The sequence below is a fragment of the Mytilus edulis genome, chromosome 8, assembly GCF_963676685.1.
Source record: "Mytilus edulis chromosome 8, xbMytEdul2.2, whole genome shotgun sequence".
In the NCBI taxonomy this organism is placed as follows: domain Eukaryota; kingdom Metazoa; phylum Mollusca; class Bivalvia; order Mytilida; family Mytilidae; genus Mytilus; species Mytilus edulis.
In genome coordinates, this window is record NC_092351.1 from 46,253,858 (window position 1) to 46,277,666 (window position 23,809).

Consider the following 23,809-nt stretch of genomic DNA (forward strand, 5'->3'; position numbering starts at 1 on the left):
CTACGTTACAAAGTTTTAACATATTAACTTTAAAAACCAAGTCCTTCAGTATCTATACCAGTCCGGAATGCGGTTCGATAAAATTGCTCCCCTTGTTTATTTCGCTCTTCTGTCAAATCAGGTAATTTCGCTACCTCCAATGGTAGACGCTACAACGATGGGTGTCGTCAAGAAAGGTACGATTAAAGGAATCAGCTAGGAATTAGACGATCACCATTGGTATAGATGAGTTGTTTAATATTTGTTGCTTTGGGATAAATGCATGTTTTTGATTTATTCATAATCAGGAATAGCTGGAAAGGAAAAAAACGTGTTGCTATGTGAACCCGGAAAGGCCGGGACGAAATTTAAAAAAAAATCTAGAGACGATCGTTCTGAGTGTGCCACCTACACATTCAAACGTGTACACAAGCACAGTATTCCCTATCTATGTAATGTGTTTTCATAATTATGTGATATAGGGCAAAAAAAGGTAGCAGCTTTTTGTATCTTGTTGTTAAGCATGTAGTGTAATTGCCCCGTAGTTCTAGGGGGTTTCCCCAACCTGTCACACGGGTACTGGTACATCACCGAGGGATCCGAAGGGACACATGACATGACGTAACAGTTGGGTACTTCCAGCCTCTTCCTCGATGACATCGCTCTCTCACCACGGAACGAGCAAGGCAATGCGCCTGATATTTGGGACTGACACCTTGTAGGAAGGTAAGGGCACTCTAACACTAAGCATAGCTTGTATCAACCCCTCGGGTAACCATAGAGCTCAGCGAGACAGGCCAAATAACACTTTACTGGTAGTTGCGGGTGGTTTAAATTTTGGTCCTGCAGGGGATTGGACGCCATTTTGGCATCACTCCAAAATTTTGAGTGCCTACAGTCAAACCTGAATATTAGTATTTTGTCTAAGGGAGACAAACCAGGTCCGGTGGTTTACTTTCGAGGTGAAAGTGAGTAGAAATACATCGTTTTGTATAGTTTTTTGGGCTGAGAAAAACTTTTTGAAAAGTTTGCTTTTGTGATAGCGAGGTCACGTGAGCGAGATTTGGACGCCATCTTGGATTCTGTTGACAGATTTAAACAAACAGATGTAAACAAACACAAGAGCAGTTTGCTTTTATAGTGTTCCGTGTATATTTATTTTTGACTTGAGTTTTTATTGAATAAAAAATTATTGTTGATCCGTGTATATATATAATTTTGTGAATTATATTGAATAAAGTCAAATAAATTTTTATAACTTTGTAAAGTACAAAGTCACTATGCAGGGGTACATGATCAATATTAACACCTGTCCTAAGGTAATACTTACCTGCATACCTGGCATAGGGGAGGCCATAGCAGGAAGGATCATGGATATTAGGGCAAAAGGTATCCACATTGATAGAGATGTTTTATTCCAAATTCCACACTTGAGAGTGACAGAAGGTATTCTGGGTATAATTGATTTTTCACGAAGACCAAGAGCTGAGCTCAGGGAAGCTGTCCATGACGGAGCCTGTTCTGTGCGTATGTTGCCTCCAAAGCCTGATCATGTGATTGTTGATATGGAGCCAGAGGAGTATCCTTGTTCAAGTTTTAAGGATACAGGTACTCAAGATGAGGTAGAATCATCTTGCTCAGAGGATGGAGCCTGCTCCAGTCTTGAATGGGACAAACATCGCCTGGAACAAATACAAAGTCGTTCTGAACATTTAACTATGTTAGAGCAGTTACATTGTGAACCATCACAGGAGAGCCTTTCTTCAGAGAGTTTGAACTCAGACCTGAGTGTTTGTAACAATGAGTATCGTACTCCACCACCAAGGACCAACATGGTTGTACACCCTCAATCAGAGAGTCAACAGGACGGTAATGTCCTAAAACAACCAAATGACAGAATGTTTACACCGCTTAGCCAGACCTGGCATACTCCACACCCTGTAGTCAATCAACAGGAGGATTGTAACCATCAACAAGAGGTGCAACACCCTCCACCAAGATATAACAGCCCTGGACCAACTATTGATTATAAACAACAACCAAGATTTTTACATACACCTACACCTGACCATGTTCACTTTTCACCAAGTGTACAACATGAGCACCACAATGTCAACCAATATCAACATGACTTCAACAGTCTTCACAGACTGGAAGTCAACCAGAGTCAACAACCGACCGTACAAAGTCAGATTGATATACATAGTTGTCCAACCAACCAACATCCAGGCTTCAATAAGGTTCAACAAAGAGTGCAAATGCAACAGAAAGTACAATGCCTACAACAACGGCTAGACCAGCTTCAACAAGGGGTCATTAACTATGCACAGCCTGTGCAACAACAACATCTAGCTGCAGCGCCGGTTTTTATACCTCAACAGCGGCTACAACAACAGGTTAGTGAAGTTGTTCAACAACCAAATTATCCAGAACCAAGGTTTCAACCACCAAGTTCTGTAACAAGAATTCAACAACATAAGATGATTGGTCACCCAACTTCTATGTTTCAACCTCCTAGAGGTGGACCACCGCCACAAGCACCAACAAATGTAACGCCTTACAACCAACAATACATACCTGGTTTAACGTACCCAAGTATGGGTCAGCCTAACCTTTCAGGCTATCAGCCACAACCATTGCATGTGCCTCAGTTACCTATACCTGGCACACAGCAGCAACCTCCACCATCAGGAGCACCTAAGCCGCATTACAACCAACCTTCAGTAAAACAGAAGGAATATAATCGTGATTACTATGGGAGACAACGAAGAAGTGATCCTAGACATAAATATACAGGTGATTCTGACACGTCATATGTTTCAGCATACCGTCAGACCAGAACAAAGCGAAGGTCAGAACCTGAGTACAACAGACCTCAAGAGAATCAACAGCGTGATTTCTCACCTTTAAGAAGTGTAAGGAGTTTCCCATTACACCGTAGTCGTTCTAGTTCTAGAAGGTCTAGAGGGTCTAGTGACTCCCAGTCAGAATCTGACACAGATATGCAAAGTTCTACAAGCAGTCAGGAAAGTAGAAAAAAGAAGAAAATAGAGAACAGACAATTTCTTTCCTCGATTCCAAAAACGCTCCACTATAGTGGGAAGGGCAACTGGAAAGCCTTCCATACCAAGTTTTCTGTTTATGCTAAAATCGCTGAGTGGACAGATGAACAAAAAAGGGAACAGCTCTGCTGGTGTCTAGATGATGCAGCCAGTGAGTATTACACCTTACTCCTGGAAAACAACAAAACATCAAGTTTTACTGATATCATATCTAATATGAACAAGAGATTTGGTCATCAAGAACTGCCAGAAACCTCACAGGTTCAGTTCCAGACAAGTGCCCAAGGAGAAAAGGAGACCTTGGAGGAGTGGTCGGAAAGAGTGTTGACTCTCGCCACTAGAGCATATAGCAGGTACAGTGAACAACTAATGACTGAACAGGCAATCATGAGGTTTTGTCAGGGTTGTAATGATACAGTTGCTGGAACAGAAGCTTGTATCTCTAAACCAAAGTCCATGGATGCAGCCTTGGATATGATTAGATGGTGTCAGTACACTAGAAAGGTAGTCAGTGCCATTCAGAAAACTAGCAAGAAGGAGGAGGAATCTCTTTCAGAGAAGTCTGATAACTCACCAGTAGTTCTTGGTGTAGGTAGCACCAAGTCCAGTATGGATAATCGTCTCTCTCGCATAGAGGAGTATATAGAGAAAATGATGTCCGCAGTAACCAGTTTGGTTCAGGAACAATCAGCCAAACAGGAAACCAGTCCAAATTCTAGGTCACCTAACCAAGACAACAGGTATTCTGATTATTCGCCTAGACGTAATAATGGCAGCAGCCGTGGGCGAGGGAATAATTCAGGTGACAGGAGATATACCAGACATGATTATTATAATAACGAATGCTTTAATTGTCACCAGCAAGGTCATTATATCAAAGACTGTCCAGATCTATATGTACAAGATACAGGACAGTCAGTACACAAAGAGCCAACATCTCAACAAGTATCTTTTAATGAGAATCACAAAGATGATTTTTATGATTCCGAAGGAGTAGTGTCTGGAATCGGTACAGTGAGATCACTAGGAGCAGCCAAACTTTTTAGAGTTGAGGTAAAGATTGCAGGAAAGAAAGTACTTGCTCTAGTTGATTCTGGTTCTGAAGTTACTATTCTAAAGGACACATTTTTTGACACTTTAGAGCCTAAGCCCTTTGTTATCAGGGAGACCACCATGTATGGTGCGGGTACCAACATGACAATGCCATGCAGGCTTACTAGTCCTATTAAGTTCAAGATTGGAGATATACAGTTCAATCAACAACTGTATGTAGCTCCAGTTTCATGTGATATGATACTGGGATGTGACTTTATCATGCATAATAGAGTTGTCATGAATATTAGAGAATTAACATTAACTGTACAGAATAGGAACATGCCACTAATACTAGGAGGTGAAAATATAACTCATGAACCTAATGTCAACGTTGTTCATGGAAAGAACACTTCAGATTCATCTTCAGATGAGAAACCCAGAACAGAAGGGTCAACACAGAGGTTCCCAGCCAGCAGGCAAAGTGCTGAATTTCATTTAGAAACAGTCATTCCTCAAGTAGAGTCTAACCAAGGCATGATGGCCTCAACGTCTACCCAGAAATCTGAGGAAAGAGGAACACAGGAAGAGCCTGATCAATGTAGAGACAATAAAGATCAGTGCTGTACTAACAAGGAAGAATCCAGAGGAAACCTTGGGTTTTATACTTGTCCCAAAAGTGGAAAAAAGGAGAGGACATGTATTCAAAGTCGAACAGACCGTAAATGTCCTGTAAAGAACTGCCCAGTAGTGGTAGATAGAAGAGACGTAAAACGACATTGTTTTGAAGAACATCTTTCTGAAATCTTTCAGACCTATCATGCCAAAAGACTGATGGAGGACAGACGATTTCACCAACATAGAGCTTATGTGGTTATGCTCATAGCAAAATGGTTAACCAGGCAGGAAACAGTGACTGCCAAAGACTTGGTGAATTTCCTCAATGAGAAGTCTTTTGTGCCTCGCTCTACACATGTTACAGGGATACAGATGCAAGTCCATCGTACAGTTTGTAAAGAGATGGGATGGACAGATTATTTCAGGTATAGTTTGAGACCAGTAAACAGCCCTGCTTGTTTACTCAATTGGAGAGTCCTAACTTCTGTTCTTCACTTTTTAACGCCTGAACAACAAGATATGGTAGCTGAAGGATTTAACTACAATCCTAGAAACCCTCCAGAACCTGAGGAACTTGCTCAGATGAATGGCAGTTTTTGGCCAGTGTTTGTTGATAAAACTCAAATTGAGTCAGCAATCCTTCAAAAAGAAGAGGAGGAAGACAATTTTGTGTCTCAACAAGAAGAACGTACCATAGTAATGGATAAACCAGAAGAAATTCACTATGAGAGTGAAAATTTGAACGTCAGCTCTACTAGCTATAGTCTTGTAGAGAATAAGAACAAAAAGAGAAAATTGCAGTCCAGTATTGAGAACAATGACACGGATGCACACCATACTTTGGAGAATGAAACCGCAATTCTCCTGGGAAGCCAAGTTTCACAACTAGCTGAATCCCAGGTAGAGCCTTCTTCTTCGCAGATCAAGTCGAGACAGAGCCCTCAAGTTCCTACAATTGTGGTTATACAGTATGGAGGTTTGCAGTGTATGGCAAGTGTAAGTTCTATGACGGAACTGTACAATGTAGTAACAGAACGTTTCCCTGAAAGTGGGAATGTTTCACTGATCTGTGAAGGATCAGTCTTACATGACAGTGTACGCTTTGACCTGTTAGGTCACCGTCCTCACATTGAGGTGAGGCGCCTTCAGTAGTTAAATTGTCAAAACAGAACAGTTTTCCCAGTTTGGGATTTAATGCCTTTGGAATTGTGTTGAGTGCGAACCATTGTTGTATTTTATGTGATTTTTATTAGTTTTTGCTTCACACTCTCACATATATATAGTGTACAGATATGTTAAATAGATGCAACGGATATTAGAGCGGTGTAATGACCCTGATATTATGTAAATTTTGGTGATAATAGCTATTACAGTAGTAAAATAGTTAAATGCATCCTTATATAGAGGCACTATATATAGATGGGATTTTTGACAAGAGTCAAATTATTTATGGTCATGTACATCCTTCCCAGTTATGGGATTAAAACCCTATAGTATTTAGTCAGTTGTAAATTATGTATAAAGATATACATGTTAGTAGTTTCACTTGGAAATTCAGGGCGGTATTAATGAACTTGTCATTTGGACATTGAGATTGTTTTATATTGTGCATTTATATTATAAAGTATGATTATTTGTCAGTTCAGTTTTAAACAGTCGATACATGTACATGCATGTGAACATTACACAGAGTCAGGGATTTCAGACGTGTTGAGCACGCAGTTTATCGTCTCGAGTGAGACCAATGTCCAGGACTGTATAAATTAGAATATCATATGGCTATGGTCGACGTGGAGTTCGGCTGTAATTTGTCCTGAAGAACCTGTTGAGGTTGGCACCCTGTGGCAATTCTGGTGTGTAAATTGTTGGGAGTTTGGTACTCCATAGATAAGATAGCTGTTCAGAGCTCGATTTTCATGTTTATTTTTACATGGGTAATTAAATTATTTTTTTTTTCCTTGGGAAATATTAAGTTTTGTCAATTTTCCCCTTATCCAGGATTAAGGGGGTGGATACTTAGGATACCCTGTGTCATGGTTTAATTAGTAAAAGACGTTGCCAGTCTTCCCCTTGGGAGTTTTAGTAAGATATACAGTCGTTTTTGTCGGAACTGTAGTTCCTCCTTTTTAAGATGGAGGGGGGTGTAGTGTAATTGCCCCGTAGTTCTAGGGGGTTTCCCCAACCTGTCACACGGGTACTGGTACATCACCGAGGGATCCGAAGGGACACATGACATGACGTAACAGTTGGGTACTTCCAGCCTCTTCCTCGATGACATCGCTCTCTCACCACGGAACGAGCAAGGCAATGCGCCTGATATTTGGGACTGACACCTTGTAGGAAGGTAAGGGCACTCTAACACTAAGCATAGCTTGTATCAACCCCTCGGGTAACCATAGAGCTCAGCGAGACAGGCCAAATAACACTTTAAGCATTTCCAGGGGAGATAATGTTATTTTTCACGGTGTGTTCGATAGGTTTGTTACATTGTAACATTATATAATACACACTCATGATAATGGATTAAAATAGCCTCCCACACTCAATTAACTGAATTTCAATTATTCTATTTACCGTAGTGCTATTATATAAGACTTCGGAGGTTCATATCACTTATATTCAACGTTTTTATATCGGATTTTTTTTACTATTGATGTTGAACGGTTCAAAGTAATAAAAAAAAATCCGATAAAACCGTTGAATGTAAATGATATGAATCTCAGAAGTCTTATATATTGTCCTCTAATATAAGACCGGAGGTTCATATCATTTACATTCAACATTTTTTATCGAACTTTTGTTTACTATCAATGTTGAACGGTTGAACGGTTCGACATTGGTAGTTAAAAAAAAATCCGATAAAAGATAACGGTTCAATATTGATATAAAAAAAATTCCGATAAACATGTTGAATGTAAATGAAATGAAACTATGAAGCCTTACATTATAGGACTATCGTTTATTAGTTCTTTATCCTAACTAAATGTTTTTGTGGTGTACATTACAAAAAAAAAGGGGGGGGGGGGGGTTCAAAAACACCAAAATACCTTAACAATCCTACAATATCTGTTTACAGAATGAGAGAAATATTTCGTATTCTAAAACTAATTTTTCTCACATGTTTGTTAGATATGTTGAAAATACAGACAAAATTAATGTTTAGTACGTATATCCATCCCCTCTTTTTCAATTCATTAGTTCAAGATACAGCTCTGAAGAATATGCAATAACCTACATTATTCTAACATGTGAAGACCAATGAAAACATTTGATATGATTTGAAAACAAGGCCAATTAAGTAGGAACTTTGGGTTTCGTAGACATAAATTATAATTCAACATTTTCGATTAATATTTTTAATTTTCTTTATTTCATATTCTAGTATAACATGTTTATATTTTGTGATGCATCTGATGTATAAATCCAGTGGCAGATCCGTGAAAGAGCTCTTAGTTCCGATCCGTTTGTACGGGGAACATGTGGTTGCAACCCCCTCTTTAATTGCCTGGTCGATTTTTATGTTTGCAGTGTCGAAAAGGGAGATAGACAGCAGTTTTATCAAGAAGTTATGTGAAAGTTCTGCTATACATCCGACAGTCAGGAATTATTCTGAAGTACACATGTCGACCAGAGGCATAGAACAGAGAGGAGAGGTTTTAAAGTACCAGATGCTTATCTGAGATTCCAATTTGAACTAAAGAAAGCAATATATAAAGATATGTAGGAGAAATAATCTATATGAATAAAGTTATGCCACAAAAGGAACTTGTTTTTTTATATACATAATTTGTCAAACGTTTCCATAACGGAAGAGATGTGAATGCATCCTTCATAGCCTTGTAATACTGATGGTACTGATGAACCCTTCTTTTTTTTTAAATTGGAGCCCTGTTCAAGAACAGAATAAAGAGCATATGCTTAATTTTCGTTATCTTTTAGAATAATCATTTTTTTTTTTTAAATAAAATAGGTTTGTACATTCTACATAAAATATGCTAGTCAACCGTAAATGTTAACACCCCAAAAGGTCTTTAAATTAGTATATTCATTTTTCAACTTACAAAATATGTCAAAGGTTTAAGCATCCCAAACATTACCATGTGACTTGAATTTTTGATTTGTCAATATCAAGCAAACTCAATATTTCCCATAACATCATAATAGTTCCGTTTTTATTATTAAAACAACAAAGGACTAACTCTTGTACAAAACTGTAACAGATTATCAAAAACTGTCTAGTAAGTACAATTTTAACCCCAGCCGCTGCTCTTTTACGCACCGTCTTAGCAACGGCTTGGTTGATTGTAAGTGTTTGGTGCAGACTGAATACTTGAAACAATAACATGGAGGTAAGTATGTATAAGAACAACGTTTTAAAGAATAAAGGCAGATTTGGGGGGGGGGGGGATGTTTTCGTCGGAAAAATATGTTTGATTAAACATAGGAAATCACTGAAGCATGACTGGAGCGAGCTCCCCTTAGGTCAGTCAGCCCCCCCCCCCCCCCCCCCCCCCTTTTTCCTCCTAATGTAAAATTCTAGATCCGCCACTGAATATTGGTTTGAACAGTGCGATGGAAGTCTTCAAATGTATAAAAAAAAATAGTCTTTGTGCTGGTTATTTACATACGGGAACGAAAATTTAACTTCAAATTGTGAAAAGAGTGAGGGGTAAGATTCATTCCAAAAAAATATCGTCTGATCCAAAATTCGTTCGACAAAATATTGTTGTCAGGCAAAATTTACAACCAGAAAAAATATTATGAATTCTGATCTTCTTAAAGTGTTAAGTTTTGAAAGAAAAAAATATTTGATTGGTGGAGGCCGGACAATAAATGGTCGCGCTCAGACGAGAAAACCATACCCCCTTTAAAGTTAAATTAATCTTTGTTTCTTGGCTTGCTTTGGTAGAGTATTGTTGCATGTTTCACATTCGAGTAATATATATACGCATGTGTAGTACATGAAATATGAAGACACCGGTGTACTACTATAGTACTTGACTTGTAATAGTGAGCATGTATGAGAAAAATAGAGTGAGCCAATTGTAAGATGCTATAAGATAGACTAACAAGAATGTGCTCATAGTATACGGATGCCCCACTCGCACTATCATTTTACATGTTCAGTGGACCGTGAAATTGGGGTCAATACTTTAATTTGGCGTTAAAATTAGAAAGAGCATATCATAGGGAACATGTTTACTAAGTTTCAAGTTGATCATGTTGATTGGACTTCAACTTCATCAAAAACTACCTTGACCAAAAACTTTAACATGAAGCTGGACGAACGAACGAACGAACGATCGGACGCACAGGGCAGAAAACATAATGTCTCTCTACTATCGTAGGTGGGGCAATAAAAATGTATCGAAAATATAGCACAAAAGAAATCAGGAAATAACTCAGTGCAATCCCAATCTAAGATGCAAACACATCAAAACAAAAACAAAATCACACCATATCTCCACATGACACAAAACAAAAACCAACTGCAATCAACAAATAAGACGCAAAGAGTCACAAGAAATTAAAAAAAATCCATTCGCGGGCAACTACCGACTTATTATACTGTATGATCGAACACAAACATAGCCAAAATATGACACCATAGAAATAAGACGCAAACTAAATTACAAGAAATTACAAGATCAATAAATGATGTATAAAAAATAATTCTGAGCGACAATTGTTAACACAAACAAAAGGAATACAACGATATAAATATATGCAATTTCACAATGATCAACCAATCTGGGTTACTGTATAACTAAGATGTAACAAAATGTGTAACAAAACTTTTTAAAATAATACAGAAATTATGACTGTCGGTGTAAATGTAATTGTTTAAGAAAAAAACATGTCAGACATGCAAATATTATTTTAAAAAAATTAGTTTTAATTACTTAAAAGTCATGTGATGTTACATATATAGGACGGGTGTGTTCGATGCGTAAATTTATTAACAAAACACCGTCATATAACATCCAACTTTGAAATTGCGTCCAAATGTCAATTTTAGGTGTGCCACTTTGGGAATGGTCTTAAACGATTGACGATTCATTTCTCAATTTTTGTAATTTCCCCCAGATTTTTTCTATGTCGGGCAAAAAAAAGTAGCAGTTTTTAAGGAGACCCCCTAAATGACGTAACAGCTTGACTTATGGTCGTTTTACAAACGATAGTTTGCAAGTTGCATTGTTAACAATTGTACAATATGAAAATTAAACAACGTGAATGCAAATATTTATAATGACTTTACGGAAAGTAACTTTTGTGACATCTTGACAAACGTACACAAAGTTTGTTTCACTTTTCTACCTTCTAAACACAAGAGGTCGAATTCTTTTGTTCTAATTAAACCGCATATCGGACTGTATACTGATTAAAACAATCAAGGAAAATTCTTACAGTCGTGACAGTACTACAGCTTCTAGTATCTTGACCAACTGACCTTTATCATAGAGTTTTATTACTTTCTCTTTAGACAAATACTTAATTTGCACAAACCGAAATACACCCAATTTAAACGTAAGGTTTTGGGATTTTGAAAAAGGGGACTACGATCGCTACTGCGAGGAGTTAAGACAAGTTGACTGGGACACAATACTTGATACAAATTTAAATAATGCAGTCTCCATTGTTACACAAAAAGTTCTAGATGCTGCTAACAAGTATATAACAAGTAAATTAATTGTTGTTCGCACGAAAGATCCACCCTGGATGACCATGACGTCACTTATAGGGAGACAAATTCGTAAACGGAAACGTTCACACAAAAAAAGCAAAAAAATACAATACTGCTGAGTCTTGGGCAAACTTTAAGAAAATTAGGAATGAATGCGTAAACTTGCTAAACTATAAACACTGGACACTTTTAATTTGCAAAACACTCATTTGCAAATCCGCCGCCGCCTCAAACAAGAGCTACAATATCATGTATATAACCAAAATGTGCAGAATTACATGGGATTCAATAATTTCATTGGTTTTCTACAGTTACTTTCATATTTATTTTGCAATTTGAATTATAAAAACATGGGATTTTCAATATCCCATGGGACAGGGCAAAATCCCATGGGATTTACCATTATCCCATGGGATTTTGGTTAAATCCCATGGGATTTTTTTTTGTCCCATGGGATTATTGTAGTCCCATGGGATATTTGTTGTCCCATGGGACAAAAAAAATCCCATGGGATTTTTATTATCCCATGGGATTTTTAATATCCCATGGGACAAATTAAAATCCTATGGGATTCTAATTGTAAATATATAGATATAAATAAACAGTAATGTGTATGTTACAATGTTTTCTATTTGGTAGTAAATTATTATAAGATGAATCTTTTTAATTGAATATCTTTTTTTCTTGGGAAATGTTAATTTAGCATATTGTTCTTTAACTGTTCAAAACTAAACTTTTAAACAACAAAGCAGATAATGTAAGTATCAATATATGTTTATTCATGAATTATAGAATACTTTCTTGAAACACAATTATTTGCCATTTGAAATCAATAAAAACTCTATTGTTAGGCTTAACATACTAGTAGCTATTTAAGTAAATCTATTTTTTTCACAATATCTCTCAACACAAAACATTAATAGTTTCTTATCATCCAGCATTGTTTGATGGTATAGTCCACTTTTTGGACATTCAGCACAGAACTTTGACATTATTGTGGTTTCAATATTTTTTTGAATTTAAAAGAACTTCAAATCATTGACTGAGTGATGAAAATAATAACTGATCCAACTTTTGTCTTTGAATTTATTCTGGTCTTGTTTCTATGTTTTCTCCATTTATTCTAGGTGGTGAATTTCAATCCTTCTGAAAAAGAACCAATAAAATCTAAAGTAATGGATTATACAAAATTGTTTTCATACATGTAGCAATAATATGATTTTCAATAAAAATAGCTATGCGATATGGATTTTACTGATTGTTAAAGGTTGTCCAGTGTCATCAGTTGCTAACGGCCTACATCCTTTGGTCTCTGATGGAGGGTTGTCAAATTAGCAATATACCACATCTTCCTATTCTAATACCATATAACAATCAATTAATTTATTCTTCTTTATAACATTTGGGTATTTTCATATATACATAATATATATATATACTGTAAATTCGGAATTAATGCGAGTTTTTTTTTATTGCGAAAAATGCAACGGAGTTGTAAACGCAATAATTTAAACTCGCATTATGAAATATTTTATATGGATTAAACAGGATTTTTCTCAAAATCGTAAAATTTAAAATCGCATTTAAGTCTAAAATGACAGAATCGCAATAATAAATGCACGCAATAATTTATGAATTTACAGTATAAAGATCAATGTTAAAACTTTAGACACCTATAATAACATTCCATTATTCACAAGAATTTGCAATATATTATACAAAATGCAGACAACAGAAACAATATTTCTTTAAGCTTTTGAAGTTCAGACAGATTTCAATTTGTGTTTTATTTCAATGAAAAAATACCTTGAACATATTGGCAATTATAACATTGATACAAAAAAAATATGTATGTTTTATCCTTATTTTTGTGTTGTTGGCTTGCTGTCTCATTTTAATATACATTTAAACATACATCAATAATCTTCTTCTTTATTAAAAGTAAAAATGGGATATTTTTGATTTTGATATCCCAAAACATTATAGTTCTATCAAACACCAATGTGTTTGATATTAATTTTAAGACATGTATAAATGTTCCAGACCATATCAGTATTCGGATGTTACTTTTACGGTCCAGAACTTACAGTCCCACCATATGTGTACAGTCAGACCATTTAAGTATATTTGTACTGTCTGGTACAAGCTCGACCAAACCTGTGTTTTTATTTTAACTGCAATTAAACTTTTTGTATTAATCTATTAAAGATTTCAGTTATTTTGATCTGTACTGTACATTTGTTTGTAATAAACTTGACCAACTTCTTAAAATTGGGCAAGCCTACAGTCCAAATACTTGTTTGTTCTGGAACATAAACATGATTAACAAGCATTTGGCAGGATGTCATGCTAAAATCCCATTAATATTAGTACTAAATTTTGAGTATATACATGTAAATCCACAAGTTACTTACTGAAATTCATGGTGAACACTCACCAAAAACTTACAATTTAGAGGAAAGACTGGAAAGATGAATGCACTAACACTATCAAAACAGAGCATAAAACTTACAGAAAAACAAGATGTTTTACATTTATCCAGGAGCAGGATAATTGAACAGTTTTTTTTTTCTTTCTCTGCTGTCCATCATATAACCTTTGATTTCATTCATGCAAAATATGAAAATCTGCAAAGGTAAGACCTAGAACCTCAACTTATCCACATTTTGAATTTTGAACTGCATACTTGTCCTTTTCATCTTGCTGACAACCTAAACATAAAAAAATGATAAAAACATAATTCTAGATTGACTTTGTGTTTTTATTTTTGTTGGTACATGTACAAACAATTTTCCCAACTTTAAAACGAAAACATCATCACCAAAGAGGAGGTCATACTAACCTCCGAAATATTTAAACAAACCGAAATTATTACTTGATTAAGATCTTGTCGTAAATTAATGGCATAGATACTCTTATTTTTGAAAACTTGATGTCTATTGCATACTTATATTCCTTTGTACGAGAGTATGCATATTAAGATGGACTCCATGGACTTTAATGTTAGCATGATTAATTTTACAGTCACTGACAGTTTTTCAGCTCTATGTGTACATTTTGAGAGAATCTTGCAATACTGTATATTCTGATATTCAGAACTTATTGTGAGGTTTTTATTAATACAACTGAAAGCTGTATCTCGTTTTCATTTCTGATACATATTTATGAGCTGAAGACCAGTGCCGAATTTTTCTCACTGCATTGAAGACCCATAGGTGACCTTCGGCCGTTGTCTGCTCTTTGATTGGGTTGTTGTCTCTTTGTCAAATTCCCAGTTTCCACTTCCCATTTTATATCATGTATGCTGATTTTTCTTAAATTACAATATTCAATCATGCAATTTTGTCCATTATTGAAAATACGATAAGCAAAAATAAATGCACAAAAAATTTAACATTGTTATGTATGTAAAAGACTTTTTTTTAAATTCAAAACAGTTGCCTACACTGTTAATTTCCTTGTTTCATTTCATATTTTTAAAGCCTTTATAGCTAGCTAGATGGTATGCCGGGGCGGATCCAGCCATTTTAAAAAGGGGGGTTCCCAACCCAAGACAAAGGGGATGATCCTATATTCATTTGATTTGTTTTATTGTCTCATACAAGAATATATATGGTTTGACGGTGGGGATCAGGGATCCTGAAATTTTTTCACCTAACCACTGGATGACAGGGGATCTCAACCATTTAAAAGTTTCTCAAACATGTGGGGGTGGGGGTGAACCCCATGGACTCTCCCTATATTTCCTTTTATTTGTTTTATTGTTCTATACAAGAATATATAAATATGGTTTAGGGGTGGGGATCTTGACCGTTTACAAGTTTTCAAACTAGAGGGGGTGGGACCTCACTTTTATTTTATTTCATTATTAATTTTATTGTCCCCGACAAGAATATATATGGTTTAGGGGTGGGGATCTGGATCGTTCACAAGATAATAGCACATTCTCAAATTGAACAGAGTGGTGAAACCCCCAAAGACCTCCTTTTAATTTCATTTGATTTGTTTTATCGTCCCATTCAAGAATATATATGGTTTAGGGATGGGGATCTGGACCGTTTACAAGATAATAGCATATTCTCAAATTGAAAGGGGTGGGGATTACCTCCCATGGACTCACCCTCCCTTCTTTCTTCCCCCCCGAAATACCTTTTAATAAGCCCCAATGCACAGATAGTTCACAGTATTTTCCCTTGATTTACACTAAAGAATATACACTATACAGGTGTATTTTTTTTTTAAAAAGATAATACAACTGAAGACCACCCTGACCACAGTGGTGGATCCAGAATTTTTCATAGTTGGGGTCCACCGACTGCCTAAGAGGGGCCTGCTCCTGCCATGACTCAGTGATTCCATATATAATCAACCAATTCTTTTCCCAAACAGGGGGCCCTGAACTCCTGATCCCCCCTTTTTTTCCTCATTTCAATCACCCTGATATAAATTTAGTTTTATCACTTACAATAGGAATGGTTTGAATTCCCCAATAATTCTTATATACCATTAATATCAACATATTTCATTTTTGATAAATGAAAGGCAAAAGTTTTCTATGGGTAGAAATGGATAGTGGGAAGCTTTCAGATTCACACCGGTGGCTGTGTTCAAAGTGCGCATGTGTGGAATGGTGGCGGGCGGAAAATTCAAGAGAGAAGATTTGCACCCTATTTTATGGTTTTATGCACTCTCGTTTTTAACAACAGTGTTTTATTTGCACATTATTTTATCAGACAGCAATTCTTCCTCATTCCGTCGTTCACTCCTGCCCAAATATCGTTCCTTTTGGAAAGTTGAACTTTATCTGTACATATCTCAAACGGCATGGACTGTGCGCCATCTTGAATGCATAGAAATTTTGTTAAAAAAGGCATCTGTTTGTAAGCTTTTTATTTCTAAATGAAGTGACTTTTATCAAGAACTTTCATGAACTGCATCACCACACCATCTGTATATTATTTTACCTGCGTAGTTGTACATTTTACCTGATTTTTACTGTAAAATTTTTACTTGCGTGTTTTATTTTTACCATTGATAGTATTGACTTGTTTATAATTGTGCCGTCATGGAACTGTCGAGGCGTAGTAGGCGCTCAAGAGTCACCAAGGTGCCATTTACACCTTCTAAATTAAAATCTAAAGATGCGAAAGTAGATACTGTAAATCTTACTGTACTCCCCGTAAACTATGAACTTGATAGGAGTAAAGCAATAAAGAATAAAATTGAGGCTGCTTCTAGACCTCACTCAGTAATATTATCTATGGCACGAGGAAACATTGTGATAACTTTTTCAGCAGCTGCCTATGAGGAATTTAAAAGTGTAACAATAAACTATTTACATAGCAAAGGGCTTACCTTAAACACCACAGAAACTACAGAGAAAAGGGGGGCCGTTGTTTCTGAGTCAACTGCCGTTTTTGAAGGAAATAACAAACTCTTTGTGTTAAATTTCTATAATTCAAAATCGAAGATACTGTTAAATGGGAATCAAGGTCATATTATAACTTTTGTGGAGAACTACTTGATACATATTTTAGACATTTTAGATAGAAATGACTCTTTTAGTGACATAAATGAGCAAATCCGTGAATACTGTGAACAATTCCTTAATAAATCGGGTCAGTCAGCAGAAAATTGTCAAGAGATTGAAACAGCATCTACTGGGAAAAAACTGTCTTCATTAAATGTAAATAAAGCTTTGTCTCTTCCAGCTGTGGACAATGCAGCATGTGGTAATGAACCACTCATAGGTCCCCAGTTCCCACTGTGTTTGGTATGTAATAAACAATGTGATGAAAATCCCACATCTGTAGCCTGTGACATTTGTTATCAGTGGATACACTTCAAATGTGAGGGCTTAACACCTGAAAATGTATTAGAGATAGAGCTTAAAGACGATTCATATATATGTAGGATGTGTACCAGTCAGCGGGGTACTGTAAACTCAGACATAGACATTGCTGTTAATTCTTGTATTCGCCAGGCAAATCTTAATAGCAACACAGAAAGTGTAGGTCAAACACCCTCGACTAGAACTTTTGAACTAAAAGAGAACTGTCAGCCAACTGCTATGACTGAAAGTTTGCTAGATCAAGTAAATACCTTACCATCTGGTCCGAATATGGCTAATTCACCTGATAACACTGAATTACATAAAGCAGAGATTGCTCATCTCCAAACTCAAATTGAAAAAAGAGATAAATTATTGAAAGTTAAAGACAGTAAAATTCTGAAATATGAGTCTGAAATTGATCAACTTAAAAAGCAGTTAGCTACCAATCGTGCATATTCTATAACTTTGGAAGATAAGAATAAAGATCTTCAACATTCTTTACTAATTATTAACCAGAGAGTTGAACAGTTAGAAAATTATCCAACACAAGGTTCTACTAATTCACATTCTTGTACACAAAATGTACAGAGTACACCACAGTCTGAAATAGGAGAAATGAAAATCTGGTTTTTAGAGCAAAAGGTTAGGCAATTAGAACTTGATGTGCATAAAAATAACACTGAATTAACTTTCATAAGAAACTCGCATGTGCCTCATGTAAAAACTTCTCGTGGAAAGAAACGTCGAAAGCCATATATGCAAAATGATAATAATAAAACGCATGCTCAATCAGCAAGTTTACATAACATATGTCACCAAATGGATGACTTTCTTTTGAACACAAGAAGTGATGAAACAATCTCTATGAAGTCCTATGATGAGAATTCTGATTTTTTAGGTGCTCACTCTCCGACGAAAGTAAGACTGAAAAATTTTCGTCCGAAACATGTCTCTACGAACATGACGAAAACTTCACAATGTCTAAGCCCACCATCTTACCAACAAAGAGCGTCGGTCTTCAACCAACAACACCAAAATCACCAAAACCTCCATTTTATTCAACCAATCACCAGACTTCATATGGAGAAGGGGAAACCTACTCGGCATACCCAAAGTCAGCAGACTCGCCTATAGATAACCCTATTGAGACAGAATCGACTCCGTCTTCAGTACTTTCGTCCTTAAATTTATTAACATTTAATATTGAGGGATTTAATAGCAATAAGTTATATCTTGAGACTCTTTCAAAGCGTTCCGATATTTTGTTATTACAAGAACATTGGCTCCACAGTTATGAAAAACATAAGCTTGATGAATTTTTACAAGACTTTATATGCTATGCAAAATGTTTTGATGATAATTCACTTTCTGATGCATATGAGCGCCGTAGGGGCCATGCTGGAGTGGCAATATGTATTCACAAGAAATTTGAAAAATTTGTTGAACTTTTACCAGACGGGGGCAACAGAATTATAGGTATCAAGTTTAATACTACACAGCCATTTATATTTTTATCTACATATCTCCCGTGTCGTGGCAATGCAAATAGCATAGACAATTATCAGGAAATCCTTGATGAACTATCAGAAATTTACATAAAATATAGCAATGCATTCAGAATTGTGATAGGTGGGGACATGAATGCATCTATTTATAGAGATTCTAAACAAGATAAAGTTTTTAGAGATTTTATAAAGGAAAACAATCTTTTAATACCACCGTCTTGCGGAAAGACTTTTACCTTTTATCATTATAATGGAAGAGATACCTCCCAGATAGATTATTTTTTAGAAAGCAAAAGTGTCATTAGCAATTATTTGACTTTTATACGTGAGTCTATAAATACCTCTACTCATGATCCAATACTGACTACTATTCCATGTAATATACAAGCGAATGAGGAAATTAATTCATTGATTGAGAACAAAAGAATAAATTGGAATAAGGTTGATAAAACTGCTTATCAGGAAGAGATTGAGAATAAACTGTCGACATGGACTGATGAAATAAACCTTAATTTGACATTTGATAATATACCAGATAAGATAAATGAACTTTGTACAATCATGGCAGCGTCAGCTTCTAAATGTAGCCGTTCTAAACGCTCAAAATGTAAAAGGTTAAAGAAAAAGCCCTGGACTCCAGAATTGGAAAATATGGCTAAGATAAATAGAGATCATTTTGCAAAGTGGAAAGCCGCTGGCCGACCTACTGATAAAAGTAACATTTTATTCCAAAATATTCAGTTTTACAAAAAGAAGCTTAGATCAATGCAAAGGCAACTTGAGGCAAGTTTAAGAATTAACAAATATCAGAAAATTATGGAACTCCACGAGGGAAATGATGCTGGTTTTTATTCTTTAGTAAGGAAACAAAGAAATCCAGCAAATACCACAACTACTTCGCTTACTTTTAATGATATTTCTTTAAATAACGATAACTTGATTCGTGATGCATGGATGGATTACTTTCAAGATTTGGCATCTCCTATGGATTCTGAAAATTTTGATAAAGAACATTTTAGTCTAGTTGAAAATGATATAAAACATTTAACTAAAACTTTTACTGAAAATAAGATAGAAAATATTTCACCTGTAACAGAAGTTGAAATGAAAAGTATATTAGCATCTATGAAAAATAATAAATCTGCTGATGAAGAAAACATAGCAGCTGAACATTTGAAATATGGTGGACCTATTATGATAACTATAATGACTTTTCTTATAAATGCTATTTTTAAACATTTACATATTCCAACTTTATTAAAAGGTGGGATAGCCTGTCCTGTCTTGAAAAATGGAAAACCAAAAATTGATCCGAACTCATATCGGAAAATAACTATTACAAGTACAGTAGGAAAAGTTGTTGAGAAAGCTCATTTATCTCAAAATAAAAACTCTGTAATTAAAAACCAAAATAAATTACAAAAAGGATTTACCTCTGGAGAAATGCCTATTATTGCTGCCTTAATTTTAACTGAACTTATAATTCAAGCAATTAAGACAAAATCACCACTTTATGTGGCTTTAATGGATGCAAGGAAAGCTTTTGACATTGTGTGGCATCTTGGCCTGATGAGAGAAATGCACAAGTTTGGATTAACGGGGGACAATTGGTTATTCTTTAAAAGATGGTATGAAAATCTTAAATCAAAAATTAAATGGAAAGGGTTGCTTTCAAACTCAATAGAGGAACAACAAGGTGTACGACAGGGCGGTATCTGGTCACCGACAGCCTATAAAATATTTATAAATTCACTTTTACAAACTTTTGAAAGAAATCAATTAGGAGCATGTATTGGGCCCATTTATTGTGGTATCCCAACAGTAGCTGACGATGTTGCTTTAATCTCAACAGATCCATATGAATTACAAACAATGTTAAATGTACAGGCAGATCATGCAAACAAATTGAGATATCTACTCAGTGAGCAAAAATCTACTATATTAGTATATAACGATAAATTGCCAAAATCTTGGTCTTTGAATGGAAAATCAGTAACACTTTCTGAATCTGCAGTTCACCTTGGAATAGATAGAAATATAACTAAAAATGCTGGGGTTAAAGAAGTTGTGAACAAGCGTATTACTACGGCAAGGAAAACTGTATACTCCCTTATGGGTGCTGGGTTACACGGTTTGAATGGAGTAAATCCAAAAGTTTCTGTACACTTGATTCAAATATATGTTATACCTAGACTACTATATGGTTTAGATGTCATATCGCTCTCAAATACAGATATACAAAAGATGGAACTATTCTTTAGACAATTATTAAAGCAAATTCAGCACTTGCCTAAACGCACATCAATAGCTGCAACTTTACTATTATTAGGGCGTATTCCTATAGAGGGAGAAATTCATAAGAAAATTCTGAAAACATTTGGAAATATAATTAGAAATGATAAGTCTGTTGAAAGAGAAATTGCTTTTAGACAATTGGCTATGAAAGATGAAAAATCTGGAAGTTGGTTTACAAAACTACACAATTTAACTGTAATTTATGGATTGCCATCGCCTTATGATATCATTGAGAATCCACCATCAAAAATAAGCTGGAATAGACTTGTGAATAACTGTATAAATAATCATTTTTTACAAAATTTAAAGAAGGAAGCTAAAGAAAAGTCATCCTTGAAATATATTAATTTTAATGATTCCAACATAGGAACTGTGCATAATATTTGGAAAAGCAGTGGGACTGACCCATACTCTATTAATATGGCTGCAATTAAAGTTAAAATCGCCACCGGAATAATGATTCTTCAGTATCAGAGGTCTAGATTTTCAAAAAACTGTATCTCAGCAATCTGTCCATTATGTAACATTGAACCAGAAGATATGACTCACTTTATACTTAAATGTGAAAAACTGTCAAGCATAAGAAATCGCTTTATGCAAGAGTTGAAATCTCTTCTCGTAGATTGTAATAAGCCACCTTTGCTAATTCAAGAACTATTTGATGACAAGGAGAATCTTTTACATCTAGTTATAGACTGTACATCATATCATTTTCTTACCTACAAGGAACAGGTCCGTATAGAGACATTAACCAGAGGTCTGTGTTACAAACTATATCACAAACGTTTACTTTTAATGTCCGAGTAAATTTGATTCGCACTTAATGGATTGTGTCAGGATTTATTCTGCAATATTGAGAGATGGATAGTGTTTGAACTGAAAACTCGTATCCAAGGCTTGTAAAATATCAAGTGGTTTTAGATTTTAAATATTTTATTAGCGTGTTTTATATGGAATAATTGTCTACAAAATGAACAGTGAAACGTTTTTTTAGATTTTAAAGATACCAAGGACAGTGTTTTGAACAGTAAATGCTATTGCGAGGGCAGGAGTATTTTAATTATAGTCTATAACACTATGTTATATGGAGATATAATAGTGATCCGGTTATGAAACGATTGGACTGTGTAAGATATATAGTTAACTACGTTTACATGGTGATGGATTAGTCCGCATGCTGTATATATGTTACTGATATATATAAATTATTATAATAACTACCTACGTATACTGATTCTATGAGTGCCCCGTGTGTAAGGGTTAGGGTGCAAATAAGGGTGCAAATTGGAAATTACGCTATAGAAGCGAAGCTCCTGCTAGAGGAGGAAGATAAAGACTAGGTAACAGTAACAGGTAACAGTGCTGGGTTTTTATTACCCTCGTTGTTTGCGGACTAACTATTTAGGCCAGTGGTGGATAATAGTGTGCGTGCATTAATCTTCTATACCTTCTTAATCAATATATTCAAATACTGACGGCAAGTGTGTGTTGTAATGATGTATCAATGTCTTTTTGAAAATCACCGTGCTATTTACATGTGGGATCGAGAATGCAGGGGAAGGAAACTTGTCAATTATGTTTATTTCTAAGCCAAAATAAAATGAGCCGCCGTAAAATTAACCTTGGGTAATAACAGTGCATGTAAGGCTCGTCTCGGAGGGGTGTCTTTTTTTCTGTCTTCTTTTTTTAGTTATATTTTTAATAACTTACACTTTTTTCCATTATTCTCTTTCTTTCACTATTCTTTATTCCTTTTTTTTTCTTTGTCCTTTGTTCTCTATTCTGTTAATTCACATCCATACCCTCTTATGTGTATGTGGACTTACTGTAGTTTATTTTTTAGTTCTGGCAGAGATATTAGATACAATATATATGTCTCTGGTTCTGGTATTATACGATAAGTCAATTTCTTTTTCATGCAGTGTCATGAAATATAATGGTTTTATGCATATCAGCCAAGATTGTGCGCAACATTTTAATAAACAATTCAACACTATATACACGTTTAATGTGAATTTTATTAAAATCGACGAAGAACATGAATTTGGCAGCTAGTGCCCCTTAAACAGGTAAAGTTCAATTAACAAATTCTGATCTACTGGCATTCAACACCAAATTACTTACTTGCTGTATATTGATAAATGTGATTGTATATTGTCAATGCCTCAACATCGAGAATACGTCATGTGAGGTGTTGGTCGCTACGTTTGATACGGGGTCAAAGGTTGCGGCTTCGAGACAGAGAAAAACATCCAGGTAAAAAGTGTAGAATTTTGTTTTTGAAAATTTGAGTTGTAAATTTTCCTAAAAAGTACTTAATTCCGTTCATCTAGTTGTAAATTTTTCTAAAAAAAGTACTTATTTCCGTTCATCTATTATGGGTATAAACTAAACTGAACAAGAAAAGTATTAGTAAACAGACAGAAAGTCCGACGTTGAATTAATTATTTTACAATTAATTGTTTAAATATATGAGAGAATGTTTTAGGCGAATTTTTATATGAGAGAATGTTTTAAGCGAATTTTTATATAAGAGAATGTTTTAGGCGAATTTTTATATGAGAGAATGTTTTAGGCGAATTTTCTTTAATTACAGATAAATGTATTTTAGGTTCAGGAAATGATTTATTCTTCGGGTACGTCTAAACAACCGCTCAGGACCTCCTGAGTGCACTCAGGACATACAAAGTGCACTCAGGACCCATTACCGTAATCATATCTGCACACATGATGGATGTTTATATTCTTTATACGCTTCTTATTTTAGAGTTAAATTTTGGTAGAAGTTGAAATCGCAGGG

General features: G+C 35.3%; 1 protein-coding gene and 1 long non-coding RNA gene across 2 annotated transcripts; one reads left to right on the top strand and one right to left on the bottom strand.

Annotated features, from left to right (window-relative positions):
• The first annotated feature begins 503 nt into the window (after positions 1 to 503).
• Positions 504 to 5,972, top strand: LOC139485720 (uncharacterized). The gene is made up of 2 exons (XM_071270370.1): positions 504 to 2,145; positions 2,220 to 5,972. The coding sequence occupies exons 1-2, from the start codon at positions 2,050 to 2,052 to the stop codon at positions 5,841 to 5,843; spliced, it is 3,720 nt and encodes a 1,239-aa protein (XP_071126471.1). The 5' UTR covers positions 504 to 2,049; the 3' UTR covers positions 5,844 to 5,972.
• A 5,936-nt stretch (positions 5,973 to 11,908) lies between these two features.
• On the bottom strand, positions 11,909 to 23,015 carry LOC139485722 (uncharacterized). Its single transcript, XR_011655372.1, has 3 exons — positions 22,457 to 23,015; positions 13,889 to 14,087; positions 11,909 to 12,522 (listed from the first exon to the last, which is right to left on the bottom strand). It is a non-coding gene; the product is annotated as an uncharacterized lncRNA (long non-coding RNA).
• Between the last annotated feature and the right edge of the window lie 794 nt (positions 23,016 to 23,809).